General features: G+C 39.8%; 1 protein-coding gene across 1 annotated transcript; it reads right to left on the bottom strand.

The window, feature by feature from the left end:
* Nucleotides 1–297: 297 nt before the first annotated feature.
* Nucleotides 298–3873, bottom strand: LOC306843151 (extracellular calcium-sensing receptor-like; the record flags this gene model as incomplete). The annotated part of the gene is made up of 5 exons (XM_079374444.1): nt 298–1211; nt 1967–2090; nt 2220–2441; nt 2637–3422; nt 3580–3873. The coding sequence occupies 5 exons, from the start codon at nt 3871–3873 to the stop codon at nt 298–300; spliced, it is 2340 nt and encodes a 779-aa protein (XP_079230570.1).
* Between the last annotated feature and the right edge of the window lie 15810 nt (nt 3874–19683).

The following is a 19683-nucleotide window of genomic DNA, read 5'->3' as shown; positions in this document are numbered from 1 at the left end:
TTACAAGTTTGTATACATATATATATTTCAAAGCCATGTTAGATAAAACTGTTCTTATTTTTATAGTCTTGAACTTAGAAATATGCTGAATAAACACTTGATTATACATCTTCTATTGGGTGAATAAGTGTAAAAGACTCTCAATGCATACATATGTTTAAACAGTAAACATATCAAAATTTGCACAATATTAGTACTTGTTTGTGCATATAGCACAAACATGTAAAGCTTGAATTTCAGTGGTGTGATACTTGACACCGTACAATCATGTGATATCTAATGAGAGATGTGTGTGTATTAGAGTGATTTTGTTGGTACTTTACCCATTAAGTGTTTTTTGGTATTCTGCCCTGGCCTAAAGACAATAATAAAACACTTAGGAGCGAAAATACAGAGAATCAGACCAAAGCTTGAAGCTAAAATGGCAAATATCTCGATGGCTACCGTAAATTTCCCTGGAGAGCTGACATACGCTGGAACAAATGTAATCCATACAGCACAGAATATGAGCATACTGAATGTGATCAGTTTAGCCTCATTGAAATTATCAGGCAGCTTGCGGGCTAGAAAAGCTAAAACAAAGCAAAGAAATGCTAGGAGGCCAATATAACCCAGTACAGACCAGAAACCAAAAGATGAACCTAAACTGCATTCTAGAATAATCTTTTCTTTGTAGTGTTGCATATTGTTGTAAGGAAAAGGGGGGGATATTGTTAACCAAAGCACACATATAAGTATCTGTATTAGAGTGAAACCAAAAACACTGAGTCTCTGTTGAGGAGGACCAAACCATTTCATGACATTACTTCCTGGAATAGTTGCTTTGAAGGCCATTAACACCACTATTGTTTTCCCTAGAACACAGGAGATACAGAGGACAAATGTGATCCCAAATGCTGTGTGACGCAACATACAGGACCACTCAGTGGGCCGACCAATGAAAGTGAGTGAACAAAGGAAACACAGAGTCAATGAGAAGAGCAACAAGAAGCTCAGCTCTGAGTTGTTGGATTTTACTATTGGAGATGCCCTGTTTTTGTAGAATACTAAAGTTATGCTTAAAGCCACTAAAGAGCCAGCAACAGAGAAAGCAGCCAGTATAATCCCAAGGATTTCATCCCAGGAGAGAAACTCCACTGGTTTAGGAAGACACTTGTCTTTTTCATTATTGGGCCAATACTCAGGCAGGCATCTGTAACAATCTAAAGAATCTGAAAAAGCAATAACAGGAATAAAACAGGTTGTCATACAGGTTATCAGACTACTTAAAAAAAAAAAAGACAAACCCAGAAATGCTATTATGTAAATGTTTATCCAATATTTATGAAATGCAATTCATACATACAATGGCTTGATTTAACCACTTGTGTATGTTTTTAAAATTATTAAAAAATGATTAAAAGGTTCATGAATTGAGAAATCTAATTTAAGAGGTTATCATACTATACAAATATACGTTTCAGAGCTCAAAACAGCTTTTATTGAAAGCATGCTGGCAAAATCATGTTTTTTATTTTTATTACGTAATACAGATTAATACAACAGCACAAGAGTGACTGCGCATAGACATAGATCAATGCCTATGTCTTAATAATTGTATCTTTAGCCCGCCCACTGAAGCATTATATAAACAGAAAAAAAAAAATCACTATAGCAGAATCACTGGACTAAAAATAACACTGTTTACCAAATATCACTAATTTAATGAAATGGGCTGCTTATTATGTTTATTATGTTTTGAAGTCTTATCCGAAAACCACCCATGTAAACAGACCATTCATTCAGAGGGCTTAAATCAGTGTACAAAATTGGCATTGATTTCTACATGTTTGTGTGACCAAATACTTCTAAGAACTTTTCATGCTAAATTATTAAAACATTTTAATCTTTTTCTTTATCTTAGATAGTCAAATATAATTGATAAACAAACATATGATTTATTCACACGAATGTCCAGACAAAGTACCTGTCTCATTGCTGATCTCTCCTTCTGCACAGTTAATGCAGTCATAACAGCAGACAGGTCTTCCTTTTTTCACAGCCTTCCTAGTACCTGGAGGACAGCTCTCACTGCACACAGACACAGGTACCTGCAGGTAACAGGCAGACACAGTATCAAATTCAGAAATGAACCAAGATAGCACACACACACACACACAAAATATAATTAATTATAGAATCAAGAACAATCACACAGAACAAAATAAAACATTTTATACCTTTTTACTGCCATCATACCAAATGATAGCTCTACTCAGACTGAATTCTTGGCCTTTAGGCTTGGATGCATCATACTGACCCACTGTCACAAAATCAACTGAACCGTCTCCCTGAAGCTGCCAGTTCACAAGTTCATATGTGGCCACAGGGTCTCCGTTGGCATCAAATGAGACAGAATAATTATTTTTGGTAAAGTTCACTCGCTTCAGCTGATCAAAAACCTGCATGATACGCATAAAAAAATACAGACTGGTGTAATTTGTTAAATAATCAGTACGGGTGTGGTTGTATATTTTATTGTAGGCCTAAAATAAATAGCTACTATATTAAGAATTTGCAAATCTCTTTTATAAATGCATGGGGGAGAAAAAATAAATAAATAATTAGTTCAGCTGTTCCACGATGAGAAAGTGTACCTGCCACGGTTCAACTCTGATGTTGTTGTCGCAATGCTTTTCATTACAGATGATGCTATGGAGGGCATGAGCTATAGCATATGTGGCTTTGTACACCATGTTAGTGATCCGCAACTGGGACGTGTCTGTGTACGGGTTCTGTAATGCGCGCAGGTCCTCTGTGCCATCACATTCTGGCATACCAGTAGAAGAACCTGTCTGCTGCTTTAGACTACAGCTGAATGAACTTTCCCAGAATTCTGTCAGCAGGGGAAATGTTAGCGCTTGTTCTGGAGACAGATCAAGTAGAAAGTTACGAAACCCAGGGATAACAGACCGTGGAATTGCAAAACCTACAGCACCAATACACAAATTAAACCGCAGCATTTGTGGATCTGTAACCCACGCCTCGCTGCCAATCCACTGCATCGGAGGAGGAGGCTCGTGGCTCAGCTCTTCTAACAGAAATCTCATATCACCTGCTGCCACAAAGGCAACAATTACACGAGCCGTTGACCTACGAATGACATCCGCAACCCTTTTTAGTTTGCTGCGTGGCTGGGTCCTGTAGTAGGCCTCAGAATATTCCACACAGATTCCCTCCTCCTCAGCAGCTTTCAGGAATGATGCCATGCCATTGTTCCCATAGTCTGAATCACTGCGCACAGCTCCGATCCACATCCATCCAAAGTGCTTTACGACCCGTGCCAGTGCTGCTGCTTGATGGTGATCACTGGGGATGGTCCTGAAGAAAGTAGGATGCTGTCGCTTGTCACTGAGACACGCACATGTTGCGTAATGACTCACCTATAGAGCACAGTAAAGAAATATATATATTCATAAATTACATTACATGTATGATATCTACTGACACAAATGTCACATTTTTTTTACAATGTGATACATTACAGTGCCAAAATTATGTCTACACTAAAAAAGAACAAGAAATAGTAAGAGTAATCACCTGTGGAATCCCGAAACGACCAAAAAGTCTTGAAGTGCTTATAGCTGCAGTGGAACCAGATTCTCCGACTAATGCGAGAACTGAAGCCGATTTTACACAGGAATCAGTGTCATTAAACAGAAGATCTACTCCGTTGGTAAGTTGAACCGCTACTTTCATTACCATTGGCACAGAGGCACATGAGTCATATATATGGTACCCTAATGTGATCCCCGGTAAGAGATCGGAGCTGTTGTTGATCTCTTGGATGGCGAATTGTAAGGCACGAGCAAAGCGCAGCTCTCTGAAGTCCATGCTGTTCAAGCACACAGATGAAAAAGTTTATTATAACATATTAAATACAAGCACCTAAACGTGTTGTCTGATTCTCATCAGCTCATATTGCATAAACAAAAAGACAACTATGAACATAATTTAAGCACAATCAATATAACATATTCAACCCTGCTTTGTTAGGGATTGCATTCAATCTTGTCATACTCTAACCTGCCACTGCACATTAGTGGTTGCGGCTGTCTAGTGTAGGTGTGCTTCTCTGCCCTCAGATAATAATGAATGGTAAAAGCCCCTCCAATAACAAAGGCTCCGTTCTTGAAGAGAGCAGGGAGCTGTGGGACACCTTGGAGAATGCAGGTGCCTAAATTAGCCCCAAACACAGGGGAAAGCCTTGTAATACACAGTAATATCACTGCCGATACAAGACTAACATGCATTTCTCCTGCTAGGCAAGCAACCTCTCCAAATGTAAGGTGAGGATTATGCCTTTGTTTTATATACCCACCTGCCTCTGCTGTTTATGTTGTAACTCTGTACTGGAAAATCTAAGAAGGTGTGGTTAATTGATTAATAATTTACATTTGTGTCACCTGTCACCTAGTCACATGTCGACCCAAAGGAAAATGTCAGAACACAAAAGCATATGTGTTTTAAATATTAAATTTGGTTTTACTTCTCTTCGAGTTATTTTTGTATTTACTTGATGTATTTCCCATTTGAGACTTTATCATATATTCATATATATATATTAGTGCTGTCAATCGATTTAAAAAATTAACTAATTAATCACAATTTTTTCCTGAAATTAATCGCGATTAATCCCACCTAACATTAAACTTTTTAAATCTACTTTTATATTGCAACAATTTCACATTTAATCTTCAAATTAATGTAGAAACAACATAAAGACGGTATATTTTTAATATTTGATTAATGGCATCTTTTTAATGAATGAAGGCCAGTATCACTGACACCAATATTGATGTCTCTATAAAATAATATTTTTTCCCCTAATATTTAACCATTGACTATTGCCATTCAACATTACAGTATAATTGAAAGCCATCAATTTTAATATTTATTAGACTTTAATAAAAATAACTTCTTATTTAAGTGAACTTTAAACAATTTTCTCATAAACACAGTATAACCAATGTCATATTTAGCTACCTATCCCCTCCAGCAAGTAGGAAATATACAGAAATTGAATAAAGTTATCAAACACTAAATTCTAAATTAAATACAGAGGAGTCCTTAAAGCTATAAAGTTATTGATTTCCTTTTTTTTTTTTTTTTTTGTTCTTAGATGAACAGACATCACAGCAGCTGGGTTAATAGGTTATTTTGGCTGCTTTTTCTTTAAGAGCTGCCGAGGCGGATCTGACACGCATCGTGTTTTCTCTCTTTACACTCACTTTACATTTTCTGACCCACTTCAGGTCTTAAAGTCTCTATTAATGATCTGACGAGTGTGTTAGATGAGTGAGAAAGTGCAGGACAGTTTTGAAAACCATTTCAGAGACATGTTCTTAAATGTGACTTAAATATTTCACGCAAGCACAGTTTTAAGGCAGTTTTAATCACCTTCATGACTTAACTGACCACGACATTGCATGCACATCGTTTCTTTCGCGCTTTGATATGAAATGATAAAGGCTACAGCGTGCGGCAGCGCCTTTGTTCAGTACAGTACAGTTTCCGCGCTCCTTTGACTCACGCCTGACGCTGAAGTGAAGTTGAAGCACGCGTCTGAAACATCTCCAATTTGAAATGCTCGTAAAGACGTTCTGTGACTAAATTAACAAGAAAAAAGAGACAGAGGCAGCAGTTGTGAGTGGGGTGGCCAACACTAGCCCCGCCCCTGTGTTAACGCCGTTAAATATTTTTAACGCGTTAAACTGAAAAAATTAATCACCAGCGTTAACGCGCTAATTTTGACAGCACTAATATATATATATATATATATATATATATATATATATATATATATAGTTGAAGACAAAATTATTGTCCCCCCAATGACATTTCTATACTTTTTAAAATATTTCCCAAGTGATGTTTAACAGAGTAAAGGGAATTTTAACACAGTATTTCTTATTATTTATTTTTTTATCTGGAGAAAACTTTATTTATTTCAATTTGCCAGGAATAAAATATTTATTTACAAAAAAATGGCTAAGGTCAATATTATTAGCCCCCTTAATAAATGATCTGTTTGATTGGCTAACCATACTTGCCTAATTAACCTAATTAATCCTCTAAGACAGGGGTGTCAAACTCAATTCCTGGAGGCCCACAGCCCTGTAGAGTCTGTTACTGTTTTTGCTGTACTTGTACAAATAAATGCAGGCTTGGTGAGTGTCACAGATCGGCCAGGCTCTCCTCTCTGCCAATCACAACGTTCAGCATCACCTGAGTTCTGATCACGCTCACCTGCACCTCATCACCGCAGCAATCACCCACAGTACTTAGGCACACACTCCACAGTACTTAGGCACACACTCCATTCACTCCAGCGTCCGATACACAATGGAGTGGACTTCTCTCCAAGACATCGTCTCGCTGAGTATATGCAATTGAAACTTACCCTCTGCTACTTACCTCCTGTGTCTTCCTCCTGTGTGTTCCTCTCCTGCCAGATTGGGCGTCTCCGTGATCAGTGTGCTCCAGGAATCTCCCCGTACTGTCTGCATCCAATACCTGTGGAAGAAAGGACCAAGCACATTAGACCAGTCACCTCCATCTACAAGCCTTCCTTGTCCAGACACTCACCTCCAGTCACCTCTGCACTACCGTGGTCACTCACCTGTTCAAATAAACACCTACTCTCTGTTACTAACATCTGTGTCCGGGGTTTATGTTACAGAAGATCGGACCGACTTACCGTTGAACAGGATGAGTGCCGCGGATCCCTTCCAGGAGCTGGTAGATACCCTGAAAAGGATTCTAACCCGTCCAGCTACTCTACCAGCTCCTTCGGTTCCTGCACCGCCACCAACCAGCACTTCTTCACCGATCATTTTCGCCAGTCCCATGGCCCGACCAGCACCCTATTCTGGCTCGGCGGAGGAGTGCAATGGCTTCCTATTACAGTGTACGCTTACCATTGACTTACATCCACAGATGTTCCCAGATGATCAATCAAAGATCGCTTTTGTGGTAACCTCGCTAACCGGTCCAGCGCTCCAGTGGGTGGAGACTATCCTCCAGCAAGCGGGACCAGCAACGCAGTCATTTTCCAACTTCCTGGTTCATTTTCGGGAGGTTTTCAGCGTATCGCCAGGGGATTCATCGATTGGTGAGTAGTTATATCGTTTACGACAAGGCACCATGTCAATTCATCAATATGCACTTAAATTTCATACCCTGGCGGCCTCTAGTGGCTGGAACGAGCCTTCTCTCCTCACGGCTTTTCGTCAAGGCCTGAATCCCAGTCTCCGCCTGCACTTAGCCGCCTAAGATGGCACCTATGGGCTTGAGAAATTCATTCAACTATCCATCTGTTGTGCTCATCGCGTCCAGTCATGCTCCACGGACTCTACAGTAGCCATTGTCACTCCTCCCGTTCGCCAGCCACAGCCCAGTGACCCTCCAGAACCCATGCTGACGGATTCCAATCGCCTAACGCCAGCCGAAAGGAGGAGACGTTTGTCTAGAGGCTTATGCCTATATTGTGGAACTAGTGGGCACAGGATAATGGAGTGCCCTCTTCATCCTCCCCGAATTTTGGTGAGTATGGTTCACCCTACCATCACTAAAATGCATCCATTATCTACCCATGCCCAGCTTACTGCCGGAAATTTAGTAATTACAGTTACCGTCCTCCTTGACTCCGGATCCGCGGGCAGTTTCATCTCCGGAAGCCTCTGTCGACAACTCCGACTTTCGACCTCGATTACGGAAAAGACTTACGAAGTACAATCAATAACTGGTAAACCTCTCACTCGACGTCTTATCCACTGCGCCATATGGGGTGGTGATGGCGCAGTGGATAAGACACATGCCTTTGGTGTGAGAGACCCGGGTTCGAATCCACTGTGAGACACCAATGTGTCCCTGAGCAAGACACTTAACCCCTAGTTGCTCCAGAGGCGTGCGACCCCTGACATATATAGCAATTGTAAGTCGCTTTGGATAAAAGCGTCAGCTAAGTGAATAAATGTAAATGTAAATGTCAGACATCGCGTTGGGCCCTTACATCTGCGGATTGGACAGTTACATCAGGAGGAACTTCATCTTTTGGTTCTGGAGGGTTCCACTGTGGACATCATCCTCGGCCGCCCCTGGCTTGTGCAGCATAACCCTACTCTCTCCTGGAAGCCAGGGGAAATTCTTAAGAGGGGTAAGGAGTGCTTCTCTCGATGTCTTCCACAGTTACCACTACCTCGTCCTAGCTCTCCAGTTTCACTTCCAGTTCACGCCACATCGATCGAGAGCCCAGTGGAGAAACAATCCGTGGACGTTCCATCCTGCTACTCCCACTTTAAGGATGTCTTCTGTCCCAGGAGAGCTGCACAGCTACCACCACATCGGCCATGGGACTGTGCAATTGATCTCGTTCCAGGTGAGCCAGTACCTTGTGGAAAGATTTATCCCTTGGCACTACCGGAGCAAAAGGCCATGGAGGAGTATATTGAGGAGGCGTTAAAGCAAGGCTACATAATTCCATCAACCTCCCCTGCTGCTTCCAGTTTCTTCTTCGTGGCCAAGAAGGATGGAGGACTCTGACCCTGTATAGACTATTGTAAGCTAAATGAGATCATCATAAAGTACCGGTACCCTCTTCCCCTACAGCCCTGGAACATCTGCGCGGTGCCACCATCTTCACCAAACTGGACCTCCGCAGCGCGTACAACCTCATCCGTATACGAGAATGGGACGAATGGAAGACAGCATTCGTCACGCCCACCGGTCACTACGAATACCTGGTAATGCCCTATGGGTTAGTCAACGCTCCTTCTGTCTTCCAGGGCTTTATGGATGAGGAGCTCTGGGAATTCCTCCACAGATTCGTCATTGTCTACATCAACGACATACTCATATATTCCCGGAGCCTGGCCGAACATCGCCAACACGTTGCGGAGGTCCTTCAGCGTCTACGGGAATTCCAACTATACCTCAAAGCCGAAAAATGTACCTTCCACCAATCTACAGTCCACTTCCTCAGGTATATCATAAACAGTGGTGGCATTCGTATGGACAAGGGGAAGGTAGAAGCTATTACCTCCTGGCCCCGTCCTACTAGTATAAAGGAGCTCCAAAGATTCCTAGGTTTCTCCAATTTCTACCGTAGATTCATCTCCAACTACAGTACAAGATTCAAGAGTTTTATTTGTCACATACACAATTATACAGAGTATAACCAGCAGTGAAATGTAGGTCAGGTCCGCTCCAAGGACAGTGCAATTATAAAGTATACAAATATTAAGAGAAGAAAAGTAGAAAAAATAAAATAAAATAAAAGATAAGATAAAAAATATAATTATAAATCTGCAGGTCAGTATGTTGTTGACTTAAATAGTAATAAGAGGAATGTGCAAAAATAATGTGCAAAAGCGTTGTACAGGGTATTTAAATAGCAGCAATATGAGGTAGAGAAAAATTATGAATATCTTATTGATATGGTGATATTTATATGGAGTCAAGTGATGTTATGACACAGAGTTAGAGTTTAGGAGCCTGATGGCCTGGGGGAAGAAGCTCCTCCTAAGTCTCTCAGTTTTTGCCATCAGGCTGCGGAAGCACTGACCAGATGGAAGCAAAGTGAACACTTACCAGTCCTCTCACTGACCTGCTAAAAGGAAAAGCCAAATCTTTGTCATGGACTCCTGGGGCCCAGGAGGCATTCGAGGAGCTGAAACACGCATTCACCAGTGCACCACTCCTGGTTCACCCAGACCCGGGGTTGCCGTTCGTTGTAGAGGTAGATGCTTCTACTACAGGTGTTGGAGCAGTACTATCCCAGCAGCAGGGGACGCCTCCCAAACTCCATCCATGCGCCTATTTTTCCAAGAAGCTCAGCCCGGCGGAGAGGAATTATGACATCGGCAATCGGGAACTTCTAGCCATCAAGCTGGCCTTAGAGGAATGGAGGCACTGGCTGGAGAGGGCAGCTCATCCTTTTCTGGTGTTAACACATCACAAAAATTTACAGTACCTCCGTGAGGCTAGATGATTGAACCCTCGCCAAGCAAGGTGGGCTCTATTCTTTACACGTTTCCAATTCAAGATTTCCTATCGTCCCGGTCCCAGAAATGTAAAGGCGGACGCCCTATCCTGAATACACACGGCGGAGGAAGCTCCAGAGGAACCAGAAAGGATTCTGCCATCCGAGATCATTACTAGCCCCATTCAATGGACCTCTCCACCAGTCGCCTCTACAGCTCCGCCAGCTAATCCGCCGGGCTGCCCACCGAATCACCAGTATGTACCCTGAACTCAACGCACACCTCTCATACGTTCCACTCACTCATCCCTAGGTACTGGCCACCCAGGGGCCAACGCTACTCTCTCGCTGCTACGAGACCGCTTCTGGTGGCCCAATATGGCCAGGGATGTGAGAAGGTTCGTGCAAGGCTGCCCAGACTGTGCCATCTCAAAGAGTCCCCACCATCTACCCTCTGGTAAACTCTATCCATTACCCATACCAAACCGTCCCTGGTCACACCTAGGGGTAGATTTTATTACAGACCTTCCCATTTCAGATGGTAATACATGTATACTGGTCATAATTGATCGGTTCTCAAAGTTTTGTCGCTTTATACCTCTTGCAGGCTTACCTACGGCCTTTCAGACGGCGGAGCTCCTGTTTAATCGAGTTTTCCGGACATATGGTATTCCTGAAGATATTGTATCGGACCGAGGACCCCAGTTTATCTCCAAGGTCTGGAAAGCGTTCTTCTCTCTCCTAGGTGTGACCGTGAGCCTCTCATCAGGATATCATCCACAGTCTAATGGGCAGACCGAGCGCAAGATCCAGGATGTGGGGCGATTCCTGCGAACCTTCTGCCATGGCCACCAGAACTCTTGGAGCCAGTTCTTAGGCTGGGCCGAGTACGCCCAAAACTCCCTTCGCCAGAGCTCGACTGGACTCACTCCCTTCCAGTGTGTGCTCTGTTTCCAGCCTCCCCTGTTTCCCTGGTCAGGGGAACCACCCAACGCTCTAGCAATAGATTACTGGTTCCGAGAGAGCGAGGGAGTCTGGGACACAGCACACCATCAGCTGCAGCAGGCAGTGCGTAGACAACGTATCTCTGCAGATGTTCGACGGTCTGCCACTCCCACGTACCATCCAGGGCAGAAGGTATGGCTGTCGACACAGGACATTAGGCTATGCCTGCCTTGCCGGAAACTTAGTCCTAGATTCGTTGGCCCCTTCGCGATTCTGGAACAGATCAACCCCGTCACTTACAAACTCCAGTTACCTCCACATTACAGGATACATCCCACATTTCACGTTTCACTACTCAAACCATTCTTCCCTTCTGTCTCCCCAGAGCCTGGCCAACCGGAGGAACCCCCTCTCCCTCTAATCCTCGAGGAAGGTGTCGTCTACCGGGTGAAGGAGATCTTGGAATCCCGGCGCCGTGGTGGTAAACTGGATTACCTTGTGGATTGGGAGGGATACGGTCCTGAGGAACGCTCATGGGTTCCCAGAAGTGACATACTGGACCCGACGCTCCTAGAGGATTTCCATACAGCTCACCCCGATCGGCCGGCTTCCCGAGGACGAGGAAGACCACCACGACGCCGGGGTCGGCCCTCAGGAGTGGGCCGGGGGGTCACAGATCGGCCAGGCTCTCCTCTCCGCCAATCACAACGTTCAGCATCACCTGAGTTCTGATCACGCTCACCTGCACCTCATCACCGCAGCAATCACCCACAGTACTTAGGCACACACTCCATTCACTCCAGCGTCCGATCTCGTACACAACGAAGTGGACTTCTCTCAAAGACATCGTCTCGCTGAGTATATGCAATTGAAACTTACCCTCTGCTACTTACCTCCTGTGTGTTCCTCTCCTGCCTGATTGGGTGTCTCCGTGATCAGTGTGCTCCAGGAATCTCCCCGTACTGTCTGCATCCAATACCTGTGGAAGAAAGGACCAAGCACATTAGACCAGTCACCTCCATCTACAAGCCTTCCTTGTCCAGACACTCACCTCCAGTCACCTCTGCACTACCGTGGTCACTCACCTGTTCAAATAAACACCTACTCTCTGTTACTAACATCTGTGTCCGGGGTTTATGTTACAGTGAGCAGAGGAGAGTTCTTTAAAAAACATTAAACATCTTACTGTTATGTGTATATATGTATTTTTTTTATATAATTATTATTATGATTTTGTTTTGAAGTCATAGCATGATATTCTTCAAGTAGCTGTGCAAAAATTACGCTTTTTTAATCAAAACATTGTAAATTTGTGTGAAAAGGAATAAAAGGTGTTGGAGTTTTACTGCCTCTAGTGTTCATTTCTTTTGGAAACTGCAGTGATATGTACTTATTGGTACATATTTCGCATCTCACTAAAAAGTGCACCCAGGTACATAAATGCCTGTAAATGCATAAATGAGACTAGGTAACTGAAACGTGTTGAAAACTACAACAAACAACTAAAGGCTGTTATCATAAAAAATGGATACATCATTGGCTACATCAGAGGGCTAATAATTTTGACCTGTAGACTTTTTTTTTAATTCTTGTTTATAATTTTGTTTCTATTTGTATTACAACCACTCCAAGCTTCCGAAATAAATTATGTTTAGAAATGCTGTGTTGAAAAAAAATCTTCTCTCCGTCAAACTGTACTCGGGAATTATTTGAGAAATAATTAAATATATCGTAGGAGGCTAATAATTGTGTCTTCAGCTGTGTATGATATATATACACACACACAAACACGTACATACAGTGGGTAAAAAAATAAATAAAAAATTGATCCCCTGCTGGTTTTGTACGTTTGCCCACTGACAAAGAAATTATGAGTCTATAATTTTAATAGGTTTATATAAACAGTGAGAGACAGCATAACAACAAAACAATCTAGAAGAAGAATTGATTTGAATTTTAACGACCAAAATAAGTATTTGATCCCCTATCAATCGGCAGGATTTCAGGCTCCCAGGAGTCTTTTATACAGGTAACGAGCTGAGATTAGGAGCACTCTCTTAAAGGGAGTGCTCCTAATCTCAGTTTGTTACCTGTATAAAAGACACCTGTCCACAGAAGCAATCAATCAATCATATTCCAAACTGTCCACCATGGCAAAAACCAAAGAGCTGTCCATGGATGTCAGGGACAAGCAGGGGCAGATCTACCGGGGTGGCAACTGCCACCTTAAGAAAAAGCTGTGCCACCCAAGAATTATCACAGAATAAAATATAAATGTAAGCAGTGTTTCATGTACAACTTTTCAGCCGTGGCAATGACAGTGTAATGGAAAATAATGGCAAAGAAAAAAATATTGAAATGCTATTTATTTTTCATTTTAAACAGTATACTTAATGGTTACTTAATGGTAAGGGAATTTGTATTATTTATATATATATATATATATATATATATATATATATATATATATATATATATATATAATTTTTTATTTATTTTTATAATTTTTTTAGCAGTAAATTAGAATATTAGAATGATTTCTGAAGGATCATGTGACTGGAATGATGATCCTAAAGATTCAGCTTTGAAATCACAAGAAAACACATATTTTATATGGTAAAAATATTTAAAAATGTTACTGTTTTTGCTGAAATTTGGATCAAATAAATGCAGGCCTGGTGAGCAGAGGACAGTTCTTTAAAAAAACATTGAAAATCTTACTGTTATGTATATATGTATTTTTTTATTAATTATTATTATTTTATTTTTTTTATTTGTTCATCGGATATAGTACATTTCACTGGCAGCCAATTTTGAGTGACCGAGATGTGTGCATGATCATAGAGTAGAGTTTGAGAGATAAGAAATGGTGATAGTGACACAATATTTGTGAAATGTTTTTATTTTAAAAGATAAGTAGTCTTTAATCTCAGAAACATGCTTCACACATTGGAATTGTGTAATGTGTAATTATTAATCTATATCAATACAGTTTTTATTTAATTTTGATGCCTTTTCTTTTCTAAACTGTTACATATAACAAACATGTGAAAAAAATGTAATGTGAATAAGAGTTGTGCTTAGTCTTAGATGGCTTTAGTTGGTGTTTTTTCGTATTGTACTCTGGCCTAAATACAATAATGAAACTCAAACCAAAGCTTGAAGCTAAAATGGCAAATATCTCCACAGCTACAGTAAATTTCCCAGGAGAGCTGACATAAGCTGGGACAAATGTAATCCATAAAGCACAGAATATGAGCATACTGAATGTAACAAATTTAGCCTCATTGAAGTTATGAGGCAGCTTTCGGGCAAGAAAAGATAAAACAAAGCAAAGGAAAGCTAGGAGGCCAATATAACCCAGTAAAGCCCAGAAACCTATAGCTGATCCTAAATTGCATTCTAGAATGATCTGTTCTTTGTAGTGTTGCATATTCTTGTAAGGGAATCGAGGGGATATCGTTAACCAAAGCACACATATAAGTACCTGTACAAGAGTGAAACCCAAAACACTGAGTCTCTGTTGAAGAGGCCCAAACCATTTCACGTTGGCTGTTGTGAACGCGCTCAGGACAGTTGGACATTGCGGTGGATCAGAGGTAAAAAAACAGAACGATTGTTTCATGTCTTAAGTCCTCAATGTATTGTCACGAGCTGCATGGTTTAATTTGGTTTTGTCTGTGTATGTTTTTGTTTGGACTCTCAAAGCCATGGGTCCCATTAACTGCCATTATATGACTGACAGGCTGCAATGGTTTGAGTTAAAAATCTTTGTTTGTGTTCTACTGAAGAAATAAAGTCACCTAAGTCTTGGATGCCCTGGGGGTAAGCAGATTAACATCAAATTAAAATTTTTGGGTGAACTATCCCTTTCAGACTATATTTAGACGGTGGGCCGAGGGGAGATTTCGTGTTTTCAAACGATCTGTGGTGAGGGATAACCCAGTTTTTTATATGTAACCGCTACGCTTTTCAACAAAGCAAATAAAAATTGTTGCCACTCACACACCTTGTCCATTACTATAATATCGGTAACTTTTTCCAGGCTATTTTCCCGGCGAATAGAGCAAGCAGCTACGTGCGGGGTCCGACCTGCATGACGTATTTGTTGCCTTCATCCAATAGCGTGCGTGGAAAGTGTCGGTGTTGGTGACGCGACACACTGGCGCGCTTCGCGCCCAGGATTTCAGATTATTCTATTTAAGATAAGAACTATTTTACCTAATTTTGCTACATATTCAGTTTGACAAAATGAGAATGTAGAAGTAACGTTATCCATTTGTACTATTTTTATTTTCTGTAACCACCTTTTGTCAGACGATGTCCTGTCATTTCTTTGTAATCTTTAATAAATATACCCTTCTGATTTAACACATTTGACATAATGGCTTGCTTGGAAACACAACGTCATGAAAAAAACGAGACAGACAACTCTTTTTCCCGCCCATGTTTACTTGGAAGAAATGGCAAAACATGAAGTGCTGTATGCATATAACGTTATTTATTTGAGGGAAGTGGTGGACCCACCATTCCCTTCACAGACATAAGTTGGGAGAAATTTATTAAATCAGTGTTTCTGTGGAAAGACCTTGAGGGCAGAGAAGGTATCATTGCAGAAGAGGCAGTACAGGCATACAAGTTACAAAGCCAGGAACCTACAAACCAGTTAGTCAAACCAGCTAACACTGGCTACCACAGGGAGTGCTACAGCCATTTCACAAATATCACGAAGATAAAACGAGCACAAAGGAGAAGAGAGAAGGCAGTATTAGTTGAAGAAACTGCAAAGGAAGGTTGGTATTATATTGTATAGACAGGCGGTGCAGTATTAGACATACAGTACAGGTCAAAAGTTTGGAAACATTACTTTTTAATAAAATTTTATAATTGATCAAAAATACAGAAAAAATGTAATATTGTTATTTATTGTTACAATTTAAAATAATTGATTTTCAATTTATTATACTTTAAATTATAATTTATTTCTGTGACACAAAGCTGAATTTTTAGGATCATTATCACATGATCATTTAGAAATCATTCTAATATGATGATTCATTATCAAAGTTGGAAACAGTTCTGCTGCTTAATATTTTTTCATAACGTGATACTTTTTTAGGATACTTTGATGAATAAAAAGTAAAAAAAAAAAGCTATGTTTTTAAAATAGAAATATTTTGTAACTACAATATACACTACTGGTCAGTAATTTTTTTTCTTTCTTTTTTTAAATAAAATCAATACTTTTATTCAGCAAGGATGTGTTAAATTGATAAAAAGTGATAGTAAAGAAGATTTATATTATAAGAAAATATTTTATTTTGAACAAATGCAGTTCTTTTTAACCTTTTATTCATCAAATATATTAGGGAGCAGAACTGTTTCCAACACTCACAATAAATCAGAATATTAGAATGATTTCTAAAGGATCATGTGATAGACTGGATGTCACATGTGACACTGAAGACTGGAGTAATGATGCTGAAAATTCAGCTTTGCATCACAGAAATAAATGATATTTTAAATATTTTATTTTTATATTATAAAAATAGAAAACCATTATTTTAAGTTGTAATAATATTTCACAATATTACTGTTTTTGTTCTGTATTTTTGATCAAATAAATGCAGGCTTGATGAGCAGAAGAGACTTCTTTCAAAAACATTAAAAATAGTAATGTTTCCAAACTTTTGACCTGTACTGTACAGTGCAGTATGGACAGTAGTATACAGTTAAGAAAGTAGTATAGGTTACAGTAATATAAATTAAATATATTATATATAAGAGCAGAATAGATATACAGTATGAACAACATATACAGATGTGCGCAGTGTAGTTGCAGTAACAATATAAGATTAGTACAAAAAACTAGATGAAATTTGTTGGCAAACTTTTAAGTTGGCTTGAAAAGGCCTAGCCCGAAAGTGAAGGCAATACAGTTCGATATTTGGGTCAAAAAAAATTAAAATAAAATAAATTAGGTGGAAAGAAAAAAAGAATAGATAAAAAATAAAGGTTAGAAAGAAATATAGAAAGAAAGGTTAGAAAGAAATATAGATAGAAAAAAGATAGATATGAAGGAAGGAAGGAAGTTTAATTGAGTGTAAGACCTCAGGGAGTTTAGATTTGAGTTTGTGTTGGGCACTACTGGGCCACCGTAGCCTTGGCTCAATTTGAACATTCTGCGATGGAAGTCAATGGGATTTTCCAGAGTTTTAGTCGTCATTTCTAGGAAAACGAAGTCCAACCAGTTAGAAAAGATATAGAAACTTCAAGCCAACTTAATATAGATAAATACAATTAATTAACAGTAATATAATAAAAACACCCTGCTAAAATTTACCCTTCGAATTATGGCATCATTAACAAGGCCGGGCACCTGAACGCTGTGAAACTGGTTTATTACCCATGTTAAGGGAATAGGTGGAACCAATATATGGAGCATAAGTTTTCCCCTGCATGCCAGACATTCCTCCTCCTGTAAATCATGGCTGGAAGATGTTAGGAGATTTCTACGGAGTGGACTGGATGACACTTCCGCCAGCTCCAGAGGCCATACTGGAACTTGTGCACTGCTCATGTAAAAAAAAAAACTAATTGTGTTAAGGGTAGATGCACACGTAAACTGCATGAGCTGCCATGTACAAACCTCTGTCAGTGTGTAAACTGTGACAATAAGTCACTTGAAGATGACTAGGGCACATGCGTGTATGCATGTACACATGTGGGGAGTGGTGTGTTTGTGTGTTGGCTACTCCTGCAGAAGTAAATCTGTATGACATGTTTATGTACATTATAACTCAGCTCTCTTTGATAGCCTATGTTCTTTGATAGTTATACTTATAATCTTGTTTCTTTTACATGCAGTTTATGTTATTTGATAGTTATAATCTTATTTCTATTACATACAGTTCTAACTGTCTTAAAACATCAACAGGTTCATGTTTGCCGAACTTTTTTTTGGCGAACGTTTGCAAAACGGTCTGAGGTAATTATCCGCCAACATACAGTGGAGCTGTAGTCTATGTGAGTTGGACGAAGTATTACCGTTAGAATGGAATGTTTACACCAAATCAAATATGTAATCGCATGATGCTAGCTACTGCCAGAGCCGTTAAATATGTTATTCTACGACGGCTCTGGCTACTACTAGTTCGCCAGCTGAAACGTTACCCAACTTAAAACGACACTAACGAGACGCTTACACATGTTTGAACAACACAGTGTACAAAACAAACATTTTATATAGATATATTATAATTAAATGAATACTTACAATCACACAAAGAATGTCCTTGACGATGATCAATGCGCGGCTGCTGCTCATGTTTGATAGCTAAATCATCTGTGACGTGTAACAGCTGTTCTAAATAAACTACATCTGATTGGTTAAAAATAATCCCATGTCAGTATCTTGCCGCGCTATTGGCTCAACTGATATAGTAGGCAACCGCGTTTGCCTGCAAATTTACGGTTCGTGCATTATGATTTCTGGGAAAATGTGCAATAAATGGGAGTGGCAACACTTTTCATATCGTTGAGAATAAAACAACCGTCCCAACTTTACAAATCCAGGTTCTCCCTCCATGGGGATCATCCATTTCGAAAAGTAAAGCAGATACGGACCCTCGGCCCACCGTCTAATTTAGGAGCATTTCTGATGAGTTTTATTTAATTGCATTTTTAATGTATGTTTTAATAAATTAATGTATAGGACAAAAGAGCATTGTGTCATTCAGCCATTTTTCCCTGATTTTGTCATTCTAAAACAGCATAGTCTAATCACCTATATGTTTTTGTTTTGTTCCTGTGGTTCAGGAATGGCTGTTAAGCACTGGTTTCTTCATTTTCCAGATTCTTTAGATTGTCACGAATGCCTGCCTGAGTATTGGCCCAATAATGAAGGACATGTGTCTTCCTAAACCAGTGGAGTTTCTCTCCTGCACTGTACATTTTTTTTAGTTGTTTCAACTTAAAAAAGTAAGTGTTCGTGCTGCCTCAAAATATTAAGTTTTGTGAACTTAAATTGTGAAGTTGTCTTAACTAAGAATAAAGCTGAATAGACTAAAGTGCAATGAACAATATCAGTTTCACAAATTTAAAATGACAAGTTGTCTTAACTGAGGATAAATCATCTGGATTTTATTTTTCCACTAAAACCAGTTCATTAACTGATACTTTAAGCATACTGTGATGTACTATATAAACAAAACAGCATAAAATACAGAGTAATGTTCTGCATGAGCGATACTGAATAAAGCATACAGTGCTATACTGCAAAATAAAAAATGTACTGCATGCACAATACTGAATAATCATATGGTAATGTACATTAAAAATAATACTGTATAAACAGAAAACGTGTCTAAAATCAAACAAGATTTTTTTATACTGAGTTACATAAATTGGCACTGCATAAAGTAACACGTCAAGAAAAAATGTATTGAACATTCATCGTTTTAAAACAACCAGAAATTCACCAGGCTAAATCATGAACAACAAAAAGGCACATATCATATAACTTTCAGTTAGGACACTACAGTTTTGCGAAGGAGTCTATTTTTCAGTCCATGCGCCTTCACAGAACACTGATCACCTCCAAGGTCAATGAAAATCTTTTGAATGACCTCAAATGTGTAGCATAGTTTTTTTGGATAATCAATATTAAGCACAAAAATCAGCCCGACTAGTAGAGCCACAGCATGAGGGAGGTCTAT

This window comes from Barbus barbus, assembly GCF_936440315.1.
Source record: "Barbus barbus genome assembly, chromosome: 23".
Taxonomy (NCBI): Eukaryota; Metazoa; Chordata; class Actinopteri; order Cypriniformes; family Cyprinidae; genus Barbus; species Barbus barbus.
Note: the sequence above shows the minus strand (reverse complement) of the source record. Positions and strands in the feature narration are given on the sequence as shown.